Raw genomic sequence first — 14,205 nt, 5'->3', positions numbered from 1 at the left:
CTGAGATTATATTTATTCTGGAGTGTTGATACAGTTTTCATCCTTTTAAAAATTACCCAGCAGAGATATTTTACCTAGATCGAGAACACAGTACTGAAATACTTCTTTAATGGAATTTGCATCTCCTAAAAACCATGAAGTGTAATTAAGTGTCTGTACATAAAGAATCATTCAGCAACACGTTTGGAAAGAGGAGGTTATTAGAAAGAATGATCTGCAGCCTCTTCAGTAACACTCTGTGACATTGGTCAGTCAGCACAAGTTCTCCTAGTTAAATACACCTCCAAAAAGGTGATTAACATGAAATACGGTCTTCAAGATTTGACAAAATACACAATCAAAATGCTGTTCAGTGTTACTGAATTCAGCCAATTATTTCACAGCATTTGGTTTTCAAAGTGAACTTTGAGAAACCCTTGATTTTTGCCCAGTTCCTCTCCATCACACTGCCCCTCAGCTGTTAGCAGCTTCAGGACTGATTTTCAAGAAATATATCTTCTTCTTGGTGGCTTAGCAGCATCACAGTTTCTCTCAGAAAAACTAGATGAAAAGCCCATTCAGACCAGGCAGGCAAAGGTACTTTCCCACAATTACAATGCAAGTTAGCCACAAACTTCATTGACCACAAAATTGACTTCTTCTTTAGAACAGAATTCTATGGCTCTAGATCTTTGGCTGAAAAAAACCCCCCACCCTGAGGGCTCAATGTATTTCACTGAAGTCATTCCCTAAGAATTCAAGGCCTCCCCCCTCCTCAGTCAATACATATGCTCAAGGCTTGTTTATTCTTCCTGAAACTACAGAAAACTATCCACATGGGTAGGACTCGGTTTTCAAACAGACACACAGACAAAAGAGGTCATTCTTTAAACTGAGGAAGCTTTTGTCTTTCATTTGACAAACTGGCAGTTATCATCAATTCATCTGGACTACCTTAAAGTCTCTGCCTGCTTTCCATGAATGCTCTTCCTAACAGTTTTCAGAAAGAAAACTGAAGGTCTAATATCAGCTTCTCCCTACATTCTGTTACTCATCCTCTCACTCTCTCCCCCCCAAAGAATTTAAAGTTTAGTAGTAGGCAGAAACAGTCTAATCATACACATCCTAGAAAATAGCTGTAGCAACTCCCACTTCAAAAAGCAGAATTATAATTCTTTGTCTCTTCAACCTTTCTTTATAAAGGCCTAAACGAAAGCTCAACCAACACAACATTCTCAAGGCACAAAGATTACATACACCTCATGGCTAAAGCAATCCAAATTAAAACTCCATTTAGAAGGGACACACTGGTCTGAATACCTACCTGTGTGACTGTTGAAGTGTGCAAAATTAGCAAAATTTGCTGTAGCAGTTGACTGAGGAGGAGCAGCAGCAAAGATATCTGAGCCAAGGTCACTGAGGAGGTCAAATTGTTTCTTTTCTTGTTGCTGCTGTCCTTGAGATCGAACTACAACAGGAGACTACAAACAACATTCTCGTTAGCTAGTAGGAAATACTGATATTTTACCAAACTGACATTTGCAAAACATTAGCATAGGCTAAGAATGTTTAACAAGACATTTATTCCTGAAGTTTAAGATGCTGCACGGAGCACCGACTCTCCTCCTATAGTATGAGGAACACTACTTATGCTACTACTGCAGCTTTTCAAGGAAGTCTGCAGCAATTTCCATAGTTTAATAGGGCAATATATTAGCAGCAGCAGAATTATGTATTTAAAACAGCAAATACTGTACAAACACAAGCAATAAAACTTGATTTTACACGATGCAAATCAGTTTTTCACTACATTCTGAAAAAAAAACTTTAGAACTAGGTATTGGGAAAGAAAAATGGAAGAATTTTACAGCAAGGCTTCAAGTTGCAAATTTCTACTGAGTCCCAAGAGGTCCATGCAACAGTTGTCTGTATCTTGAAGGCAAAGTTTTCAAAAAAACTGTCTTTCCTCCAAAAAGTTAAGTACATGGTGTTGTTCAGTTTTACATAAAGGCATACAGACACTCCCTGGAAGCAACTCCAGACAGCTTCAGAATGCATAGGAAGGAAGAGTAACCATGGCAAGCTTTCATCCACACACTCACTACTAATCTCATGGTTAACAGATCAGTCATTACACTGTCGTCCAATAAAAAAACCAAACAAACAAACATGAGGATGTATCATATATTAGGTTCAAACTTGGAGAGATATTTAAGCAAAAGACAAGTATAACCAAACTTATCAGACTGGAAAAGCGTTTACTGAAAATGACCATTAAAAACATCAATTTGGTCAACAGAAACAAACTTCATTTAGGACATGATCTCCAAACACCTGTACACTTCAACAAAATGTATGAATTTATCTATATATGATCATACTAGTTTATACAGATCATAACAGTTGCTATTGTAAAAATTTTTGTGCTACTGGAAGAGGAAAAAGTAGTGCAGAACAGCTCTGAGCTCTCTAGCTCTGTCATTACTCACTTGGCTAGGTGTGCCCTTGTTTAAGTGCAGTGTGGGTGCAGCTTCTCCCAAGAGAGATTTGAGTGGCTTCACCTCAGGTGTGCTGCTTGTACTACTAGCAGAAGACCCCGATATGGATGCATGGACTGATGCCACCACCTTTGCTTGCTCTGGAGGAACATACCTACATTCAAGAAGAGCAATGGTTTTTACAAGTTTAACGTGAAATGTTATGCTCAACATGCATAAGATCCAAGTGTGAGAAGTGGTAGATCTCAGCTTTGCTACTTGAACCACTGAGCCTGCAATAGATTCATCAGTAATTTGCAAAATAGTTTTTTTTTAAATGGACTAGAATTTAAAGTCACAAATATTATTAGCACTTATTAAATACAACCCACATGTGCCTTCCCACCCCAGTAAGTCTGCAAAACTGTTACTTTACTATGTTGACATCCCCTTAAGTCACTTCTGTTCCATCAATATGAACACTGAGAAGCTTCTTTAGTTTGTCTTCTCTGCTTCCTATAGGAGCTCTGAATAAAGTTCAGAGATCACTTCATTTTACAGAGCTGTGCAAACTAGTCTGAAGAGCACACAAGAAGGAAAGCAGACTCAAAAATGAAAGGACAACAGTCCATTTTACTTCTCATCACAGAGCCAATCTTACCATCTTTTCTTCTCGTATTTTTCCTGTAGAAATTCCTTTACTTTCTGTGGATCCCTGAAGTCTGGAATTGCTGATGATCTGTCATCAAACAGGCCTAGCCAAATCTGTTTACACACCTGAACAAGAAAAAAAAAACAAACCACAACACCACCAAAGATTAATCAGAGCAAACACCTTAATTCAAAACCTGTTTAAGTTTACTATTGTTAATATACTAAGCTATTAGAACATGTGTGGCTGCACATCCTTTATTCCAGACTCAGTTGCTTCCAGCCACTGACTGGGGTACCACGTACTGGTCTCAATACCTGAAGTTCCAAGATCATCTGTCACAGGAGAGCAAGCAACTCCTAGCATCCAATTCCACCACTCAATACTGCTTTTACAAAATATTTGTAGAATGTACTCACAAAAGGGCAAAGCACCTGATTTCTACTTGTGATCCTTAAGACTCTCCACCTATATTCTACACATTCCCTTACCTGTATTTCAGGGTTTAAACTGTTACAACAGATTCCATATGCCCTGAGCCCCAGGTGGTAGATTTTAAAGGATCTGAGGTTTAGTACTTATAATTAACTGCATGCAGTTCTGGTGTCCTCAACATAAGAAGGACATGGAACTGTTGGAGCAAGGCCAGAGGAGGCCACAAAGTTTGTAAGAGCACTGGAGCATCTCCCCTATGAGGACAGGCTGAGGGAGTTGGGGCTGTTCAGCCTGGAGAAGAGAAGGCTGTGTGGAGACCTCAGAGCAACTTTTCAATATCTGAAGGGGCTACAAGGAGCCAGAGAGGGACTCTGTGTTAGGAACTGCAGTGAAAGGACAAGGGGTAATGGGTTCAAGTTGAAGGAGGGGAAGTCTAGGTTAGACATGAGAAAAACGCTTTTTATTCTAAGGGTGGTGAGACACTGGCCCAGGTTGCCCAGGGAGGCTGTGGCTGCCTCAACCCTGGCAGTGTTCACAGCCAGGTTGGATGAGCCTTGAGCAACCTGCTCTGGTGGGAGGTGTCCCTGCCCAGGGCAGGGGGTTGGGACTAGATGATCTGTAAGGTCCATTCCAACCCCTAAATTCTATGATTCCATTATTATTTGAGTACAGGAACTTTCTTTTCAACAGCCTTTCTTACCATGATGCAGTTTCTATGAGATGATATACACTGAATTTGAGTGAAGGTATGAGAGAAGGGGTGAAAGTTTCTTGCTCTGCTTTAACTTTCTAATTGTAGCTGTAAGTGAGCAGAAGTTGAATCACTTGCAAAATTCTCAGTATCTTCACCTTCAATTCCTGACCAAGAAGAAAGGTGTTCTCCAAACTAAACAACATGAACAAGCTGTCACACCTGAAATGTTTTAAGCAGTGCAGGTTACCTGCAGGATAGTCTGAAGATTCACCCAAATGATCCACAAACAGCAGCTACCCTCAAAAATCAAACCGCCACTTTTAAAACAGGTTTCTTTCAGAGAAGCAGAGTTAAAAAAGCTTCGGTTTTACCACACCCTTTATATTTGTTCAATGCTTTTCATACCAATTTAGAAGATATACTCAGTCAAAAAAGTCACATGTCTGTTCTAAAATAAAAGCTAACAGCATGAATCACTGCTTTGATAGTGCCAATCTTTGACAAAAGCACTACTTTTTGCTGAAAAAATGTATAAAGTCAGAATATTTATGTGTATAGCTTTAAACTATCAGTGGAGAGTGGATCTGAGTTGGGCCTAGAGTAGTATTTCCATACTTAGATTTGTGAGTATAACTGTACAACTAGCAACCACATGATTGGTAGGAGGAAGAGAAGTCCTGCTTGTGGCTATTTACAGAATAGCTAACTGCAGGAGTTGGTGGTGTCCAAATCTATATAGTCCCCTCCAACCCAACTTCAGTATTGGGAGGAACATCAGGAAACACCGAAGAAAGGAAAAGGATGTGCTTAATTTCAGACCAGTGTTAAAACAGCTGCTACTTGATCCTGCACCCAGCAGAGTAACTCTCAGGGCTGTACCAGAACCAGTTTGCATCCAGAGTGAGATGTGCTGTCAAATGAAAGATGAGGTTGTCTTCCCTACCCAGAGCAGGCCATTAAATTACTACTCCTCCTCCTCCTGCCAACCAAAACAAGTCAGATCAAAGAAACTCATCACAATTACCATGTCACTAGTACCACGGAAACCTGCAGGAGATAAACCTCAGAGCAACAGTCAAACCACAACTCAGTTTTTCACCTTTCTCTCCCCCAGTTTTCTGCTTCATCTTCACCCTCAAGTGCCTAAGCATCTGGACTGAGGGGAAAAGAAAACCAACAAAACAACCCAACCACAACTCCGTGTCAGTCTCAAAGCCATCCTGATCACCACCGCTAAGGAATCGGAAAACAAGGTCCTGTGTGACTTCAGCTCATCACCAGCTATGGAGCTGTAGTAGATAACAGCTCTATGAATATGCAAACAGGTACGGAGGAGGACTGTGCTGTTTCCAACACCTGTTAGTTTAAAGTGATGCAATTTTCTTAAAGGCATCAGCTCTCACATTGCAGCTCCTGCAAACCTTCAGGAAGCAAGTTTCCAAAAGTGCTTCCTGGAGGAACCAATGCCTTCTCAACACCTAACCACAGAAAGCAGCAACACTTCAGTCACTACTGTAATTTTTTACAACAAACTGCCAGGCACTCTATGTCTCTCTGTTACTGGCAGCAGAGAGAACAGTTTTACTATTGGGCAACACACAACCACCATGCAGAAGAACCTACTAAGTCCCACACACTTCAGCAAGAAGTTAACATTCTAACAGTCTGACAGCAGGAGCTACACAGACACAGCATAAAACATTTGCTTTACCGGACCAGAGATGCAAATTCAATTTCATGTAAATTTCTTTACCTAAACAGTTATCAGAGAAAGTACAATTTCTTAAAAGTTTTTAAATACAGACAAGCCTCGGCAACCAAAACCAGAACAAAACAGATTAGTTTGGATTTGGATAGTGGGAATGATGAAAATGAACCGTAAGACTAAGTGGGTGTACACCATGAGTGGAACACAAAGGATAAATCACTACTCATCAGGGTAGTTAGGACTAAGCTTCTGGGGAAAAAAAAAAAAAATAGGCATTTTGTCTTCCTACTAAGGTTGGACTCGATGATCTTAAAGGTCATTTCCAACCTACACAATTCTGTCTTAAGTCCTTTGGGAAGCCAAACCTCACAAAGCTTTAACACCACACCAACCACCACTAAAAGGCAGTTTCATCTGCTGCTGTGTGAAGTACCACACAATGCTCTGAGCACCAGCAGCCGTTCCAAGTGAGCATTCAGAGCACAATCAAAGGCCCCTTGTCCTCCCTTGTTTGCTGGTGACCTGTATGCTCTTTCTAGCTATACTTCTGTTACTATCATCTGACTTGACAGGGATCCACAACACTGCATTGATTATGCTTCAAGTGAGCCACAATACAATTTTCAGCTTTCTACAGAAAAGCAACTGGCAGTTGCTATGCAATGTCACAGGATGAAGTCAAAACTGAAAAATAAAATGTAAAAATACTATTGTCAGAACTGGCAGCATATAATTGCTGGTTTTGAAATAGCCATCTTTCCATAGTCTTCAATTATGTCACTAACAGTCCTTGAATCTTGTGCAAAGAAAAAAGTCGTGAGAAATGTTTACTGATCAGGGGTTTTTTTATTTATTTTAAAGCTATTTAAAAGTTACTCTTGTGATGAAGATCAAGGAAATTTATGCCAAACAACTTGCTATTGAGTTATGGCAGGGAATGAGCACTCAGCATTTATGTATTTGGTACCCTAATTACTCCCCACTTATTTACCATCTGAACTTGACACATACCAGAAGATGAATTACGACAAGAAAAAATTTAGCAGAAATATAGAAATATCAGATTGGCAACTTTAGTTAGAGCTTTGGTTCTATATTCTGTCTGGCCTGAGAGCTGCCTGGGCAGGACACCTGAACAAATCAGCACCCAGTTATTCCCAGCATGTGCTGACTCTTGCAGGACACATGAGCAGGGAGAAAGTGCAAAAAAAGGCAGGCAATGAAGGACATGTAACTCTGCACAAACCCAAGCTTTAAGCAACCCGTTGCTCTACTAAACATGCAGCTTGCTTCTTGATTTTTAATGCAAACTCACTATTTGAGGAAAAAAACCCAGGTAATTGTTCTCAAGTTTTGCTTATTTTGAAAATGTATGCTCTGACAAATTTGAATGTGATATCCCAAAGAGCAAACAACACCTCTTAACTTCTCCATACATAAACAAGCCTTGCAGAGATGATTCAGAAAATGCTACTGCCCAAGCTCCATTTCAACAGACTTACTCATTCCTTTGCTTTTACAGATAATACATGAAGCATCATCCCAGCTCACCACAGTGTTACACAACACTACTATTATGGTATGGGACCTAGAAGTTCTACAGCTTTCTGAAATCCTTTGACATCACACCATCTCCTTGGGGATACTCTGGTTCAGCCATTTAATATTAATATTGTTCTTTCTGCAACAGCAGCACAAATAAGCCTCTGCTCAAAAGCTCTGTTCATTCACCAAAAGCTCTGCTATACTCCTTTTGATAACCAGAGCTCTATCAAACAAAATGCTCTGCTTAGAGAAGAGCCTGACAAGCTGGAGCCAAGAGTAAACATTCAAGTTATGTGGAAGCCCCTAGAAACAGTGGAACATATCCAACAATCCATAATCATTGTCCACTGTCCCTGAAAAGTATAATTAGTCCATGTCCCACTGGTTCACCAATGCAGCAGGGAAAAAAAAACAACAAAAAAAGGGAAGCATTGAAGTCAGAATGATTAAGCATATGCAGCATTTGAAAGTCTACTTTTGTTGAATGGTTGACAGAAGCAAAACTTTGTTTAGTTTTGCCCCTACTATGTCGTGAGGGCTGCAAAGGAACAAGACAAAGCAAAGTTTTATCTTGCCAGGTAACAGTAAGTAGATAACAAGATGCAGCAGTTGCCTTCACGGAATTTAGAAGTTCATGAGAATGTCTTTACAACTCCTTTGGGAAGAACAGTACCTGTTTCTGCCAACAAGCTCCAGTCCTGCAAGGGATGTCATTAGACACTTGGCAACTAGATACTGGGACGTTCGGAATTAGATCAGTAATTTTTTTTTAGAATCACAACCAGCTTCAACCTACTCACCCTGACCTAGATAAAAACCCAGGAGGTAACAAGGCAGAAACTGTGAGTTGCCGTAACTTAAATATATCATGGAAAGGAGAAATTGGGCCAAGTGCATATTGTATGTTATCATAAATTCTTTACCTATATTTCTCTTCACACCACTGGTTTCCCTGAATCCTCACTCCACAGCTTTTCCACGTGAGGAGAACCGTTTTTCCTAGAATAATTCCATTTACCCATCTTGTTTTCCATACACTACTTACTTACTTGCAGTCCTACCACTGTTCTCAGCTTTGACAGAAAGGAAGGAAGAACACATCCCATTCAGTGCACATCTGGTCAGCCACAAAACAAAATTGACCAGAAAGGCTTCTGGTTTAAACCCAACCTCCAGTAACATCTCCTGTTTTCAGGAGTTCCAAGCAGGGCTCAAAAGCTGAGGAAAATAAATGCACCTGTTTTCCATAACTTCACCCTCTGTTTTGGTTCTAGGTTTGTTGACATGTTTTGGGGATTTTTTTCCTGTGTGTTTTGACAGAGCTGGCCAAGTGGGAAAGGGCAGACACAGTAAAAAAACTGCTAATAAAGAAGAGAATCAGCAGTATCCATCAAATTTGGCAAAACCCCTGAGAATCTGAGATTCCAGTTACTTCTATTCCAGAGCCATGTATTTCAAACACCGACCAACACTTGACCATGCCACAAGTATTTCACTGATAGAGATCTCCAGCCTGTGTGGGAAGGCGGATATGGGAGAGACAAAGGCCTTCAGCTTACACAACACACTGAGCCACCAGATACAAACTCCTGTTAGCAGAGCTGTGCTAGTTAGGGGTAATAAAAATTCAGTTAGGCCAGCAAAATTAAGTTCTTGCTCATGAAGCCTCCCCTCTCTTGCATGCAGTGAAGGCAGCAAGGACAGGAAAACTCTACCAGGACACACAGTTCTGCTGGTAGAAGCTGCATTTCAACTAGGAAAAACACACTCCTTGACCTACATCACTTCTTGGGACCCAAACACACCATTACATAGGAAGATTACACATCAGTCTAAAGCTCAAATGACATATTACCTTTCAGGAGGCTGGCAAACACCAAGATAGATTTCTTCTTCTCCCCCTCCCCACCAATAAAATATCCTCAGTTATGCACCAAATGTCATGTTGACAGTGCAAAGAACTGCAAATTACCACACAACAAAACTATGTTCCAAAACATAACACTCACCCCAAAGGAAGAAAGACTTGGAAACACTTTATGTAAGCAAGTTATAGCTTTGTTTAGTAACTCTGTACTTCTGATGTCAGTATTATTCATTTATCTCTGTAGGTTAAAAGAATTTTATACTGCCAGATACTGATTTCAAAGGCAGCTTGGGTGCAGAAGTTAGAGCTGTTTTATAAGCACAGAGGCAAGCCAGTAAATCCTGCTAACAAAGACATTGTTCTGCACACAATCAGCTCATGTATCTATATCGTATTAGCAGAACCAGGAATGTACTACAAGGACACCTGACTGCACAGCTCATGCTGTCAGGACTCATCAGCTCTAGCTTAGTACTGCTCTTTCCACTCCAAGGTTTCTAGGCCACATTCCATAGTAAAGGACATTCCAGGAAAGCATCTTGGTCAGGCCAGGCACCACCTCTGAACCAGTCTCATACTGCTACTAGTTCAGCAAGAGTGCAGAAAAGTGGGCCTTGCACAGAGGCTATTAAAAGTCAGGAAGGCTGGCACCAAAAAACAGAAATTAAGCACTATTAAAACACCCCTAAGCAGCTAAGCATGCCTGCACTGCATTCTACTCATCAGCTCAGGTGAACTCCCCCAGAGCAATACAGCTTTCTATGAGTACAAGACCATGAAAATCTTTTTTCTTCAACCATAAGCATATTAGCATGGGCCATTTGGAAAGGTCATAAAGTACCTGTCACTTTTCAAAAGCGCAGGAAAAAAATTAACTGTGCCACTGGTTTGCCTCATAATACTATTTTTTAGCTTGGGGGAGAAGTTTCTGAATAAATATTCACAGCTATAATGGCAACATGAGATTAGCACCACCTCCACTTTCTGCAAACAGCGAGTTCACTTCCTACTACCACTGCACGACTGAATCAGAGGCCTAATCGACGTTAGCAGCACTTGGGTACGAGTACTCAAACAGAAACATCTCCTCGTTATTCCTAACAAGAAAATGGGAAAATGCATCACACTGCTCTTCATGAAGAGAACCTTCCCTATATGTGCATATACAGGGAAAAGATGGTGCCTCACCTGAAAAGAAGCTGCTCCGAATTTCTTCCCAAAGCAGCTGCTTTGTAGAAGTCTTTCAGTAAGTGAATGTTTTACCCATGTGTGCCACAAGGATAGTACTTTACAGCAACTGGGGAAAGTTAGCTCTGCAGATATTAGGAAGAGGTTTGTTGTTTTTTTCCTGTTCTTGTTTGGTTTGGGGGTTTGATTTGATTTTATTTTTTTAAGAGAACTCCAACCTCATTTATAAGGTCATACAATGACCTTATAAATACTCTTTGAAGGAGAGTGGAAAACTACTTCCTCTAAGAACAACTCAGCACCTTAATAACTACTTTACATCATGGAACCTTTCCTGCTATTTTCCTTTCTATTCAGAACAAGATCCCTATTATACACCATGATCTACTCATCTGGAGGTAAGACAGCTTCCCACAGGCACCTTGGACATGTTGTTGAAAGACTAGAACAACAAAGTGGGAACTAAAGTATTTTAAAAAGTTACAAAAAAAATGATAGTTAAACAATGTAAGATTGCAAAAAGTTGGGGTTTATATGTAGAATTAAAACAACTAAATGTTACAACATCTAAACTAAAAGTGACTGTACTTTGTTTCACGCACACATATTCCAAAATGTTGGACAACTCCATTTTTGACAAGTCTTCTCCTAGGAAATTTCATTTCTTCATATAGACACAAGAGCCTCCTACACTGAACAGCAAAGCAAAGAAGGTTATTTTGGTGAGGTCAAACAAATTTCATCTGTCCAATACTTTATCTTATCTGCAGCCAAGTATTCCAAAGTCCAATACCAACAAGAGAAAGCAAAATGCTTATTTAACTAACTGCAATATAAAGCACAAAGTGAAAACATGTAATTAGGTTTTAAACTTCTAACAGTGTTTGAAACAATAATCATTTCCCTTCAGTATCTGAGCAGGTGTTAAATCTACCATCTGCAGTTACGTCTATTCAGTCTTCCTTTAGAATTAGGGCAATGCACCAATCCAACAACCCAAAACTGAACCCAGGAGGTCATCTTCACTTATGAGGCAGCTCATTTAAACCATTGCAACACTTTAGTTAGAGTAGTACAAGTGCAAAGCCCCTTGCTTTTGAAACAGCATAGCACTGCAGGGATCTGTGAACTTCTTTATGTCAATAACTAATTATCTGTCAATGAAATCATTGATTGGCAGACTAGTCAGGTCTATAAAGAGAAGGACAACCATACTAATCAACTGGGTAGGGATCACTTAAGGTTCCAGAAGAGGGAAAAATCAATCTCACAGCACTCTCTAGACACTGCAGATTCAGTAAAAAACTGAAACTAAAACAAAGGCAGGGAGGGAGGTACACACACACTCACACATGTTTTCCTTTACACATGTAAAGCATAAAGCATAGCTGGAGTTTACAAACTAATCTTAGGGAAAGCAACCCCAACATATTCTATCCCAACCCATGGAAGACTGTTTGTTATTTACCCTACACAAAAAGTCTATGCTATACGTATATACATTCAATGCTATACAGCTTTAAAAAACCAAAACCACCTAAGCTATCAAGTGTATTTTATAATGTCTGGAAGAGTTTAGACCATGTTCCAGCTCTGCCTAAGAGGAATCATTCACTAACAGTCATTTCAACAAATAAAGCATATTTACTAGGGCATAAAAAGAAATTGCTACTTCTATTTTCATTCTTCGACCTGACAGTTATGAATGGGCCAAGTTGAAGAAAGTTAAGTGTCAGCATTTTAGCAAATGATGGGATTTATCCCCACAAAGCCTCACAAGAACACGCTGCTAAGACACTCTCTAGCCTACAATCAATAGTTCTACTAAACCAGAATACAGATGCAACCAGCATTGACTAGAACTTTATCCAATTTGAACCGAGGCAAAATCTGCCTCTAAAATTCCCAATGATACAGTATGGTATTCAAATACAAACTTCGCAAAATCTGCCTCTAAAATTCCCAATGCTACAGTATGGTATTCAAATACAAACAAACCCTCAAACTGAAGACAGCAATAATCACATCCAGGGTTACATGCTCCATGGGCTCCCACAGAGCCAATCCAACACTTACCTTGGCTTCTTTTCTTCTGTTAAAAAAGCACAAAGTCAGGACACTAGGACTTCTTGTCTTCGAGGCTGCCACAAGCTATTCAGTAGATAACAATCCTTAGAGAAAAAAATTCTCTCTTTCCTTCCTCTCTTCAAGAACCTTCAACAGCGATACACTTTTACTGAGAGGCTATTAAAACCACTATTAGATTTTCTGACACCTACTGTGAAGAAACAGAGCCACAAGCTGTACTTCTGTTTTCATTTTTGTCACTGTACACTCCTTCAGGAAACAGCTCCAGTCACTCTCAAGTTCTGAACTTGCAAAAAAAATTTAAAAAAAGAGCTGCATACTGCCTTATGCAAAAGAAAACTCAATTCAGAAGTACTGATAGTGTGACTCTGGATTGACTGGGTTGGCCAACACCACACAACATGCTGATGATCAGCTACCCAAGTGAAACAAGCTCTTCAGAAACATCACTTCAAATAATGTTGGCTTCTGCCTAGTTTTTGCTAAAAAGCACATAAACAACGTTTTCCTTAACTAGTGTTTTAGACTTAAATATTAAGGTGGCAAACTCACTTAATTCTCCAAATGATACTTACTTCGTTTCCATGTTTCTGCAGAAATTCTATTTCCTGTTGTGTGAAAGTAGTCATTGAAATCGACTTCACTCTGTGGGGTGGATTCAAGCCCCGCCTAAAAGAAGCAAGAAATGTTTAGTACTCAGGAAACTGCCCATCATGCAATCGCTTTGAACACTACAGCTACAAGTCAGTTTTCAATTCAGGAGGCATCTCTAACACACCCTCATTTTTGGTACTGCCACACAACTGAAGGCTGTGCAAACTCTCCTCAAAGCAACATTCAGCATACAAAGGCATAACTGAACTTCGGGAGACAATAACTACAACAGGACACGCAAACTCATTCTGACACTTTCTCTGCAAATTTACAAACGCATAATTAGAGGGTTTTTAAATTCTAATCTACTTCCCCAAACTCGCTCACGCTTGCCTCTACCCTACATCTCTCAATCTTGAGCCTGCTGTTGTAGTTTTCTTTCCCTCCAACTCCTCCCTCACTTCAAACACTTCTTACTACAACTTCTACCCATCACTAGATTTCTTCAAGCTAAACTCCCCAGCTCAGAGTCTTCCTCTCTTACTTTAACCTACATTTCCTCTTTCCTCCCAGCATCTTTGTCTAGTTACCTTTTGCCCCTTCACCCACAGGTCTGACTCCTCCTCCTGAGCACTACACAAGTAACCACAACCAAAGCAAAAAGACACTGTTTCTAGCACGCTCTCGGGGGAGATACCACTGCTAACACCACAGCCCAAAGCTTCAGCAGCTCTGCCTCAGGCCAGGATGGGTTAACCAGAATCCCATCCACACCAGAGTGCTGCAGCAGAGCTACCAGAAACACCAGGCACTCCTGCTGCCACAGCCTGACATTGGCAAACCCAGTTCAGTCAAAACCTGCAAGCACAGAGAAAAAACCTGCTGAGCAACAGCACCATGGTAAGGAAAAGCTTTATTTTCCAGTCCTTTCTTTAAATACATGCTAACCACTGCTTTTGCCAGGAAATGCTTAGGATT

General features: G+C 40.2%; 1 protein-coding gene across 1 annotated transcript in view; it reads right to left on the bottom strand.

The window, feature by feature from the left end:
- Window positions 1-13,295, bottom strand: part of AGFG1 (ArfGAP with FG repeats 1) — a 27,017-nt gene extending 13,722 nt beyond the window's left edge. Inside the window, exons 1-4 of the mRNA XM_009080986.1 lie at window positions 13,209-13,295; window positions 3,118-3,233; window positions 2,469-2,631; window positions 1,304-1,460 (exon numbers count right to left, since the gene is read on the bottom strand). Coding sequence (XP_009079234.1) covers window positions 1,304-1,460; window positions 2,469-2,631; window positions 3,118-3,233; window positions 13,209-13,262 — 490 coding nt within the window. The 5' untranslated portion in view covers window positions 13,263-13,295. The remainder of the gene's footprint in view (window positions 1-1,303; window positions 1,461-2,468; window positions 2,632-3,117; window positions 3,234-13,208) is intronic.
- Window positions 13,296-14,205: the final 910 nt, after the last annotated feature.

The sequence above is a fragment of the Acanthisitta chloris genome, unplaced genomic scaffold (assembly GCF_000695815.1).
Source record: "Acanthisitta chloris isolate BGI_N310 unplaced genomic scaffold, ASM69581v1 scaffold40948, whole genome shotgun sequence".
Taxonomy (NCBI): Eukaryota; Metazoa; Chordata; class Aves; order Passeriformes; family Acanthisittidae; genus Acanthisitta; species Acanthisitta chloris.
This window is presented reverse-complemented; position numbering and strand designations above follow the sequence as displayed.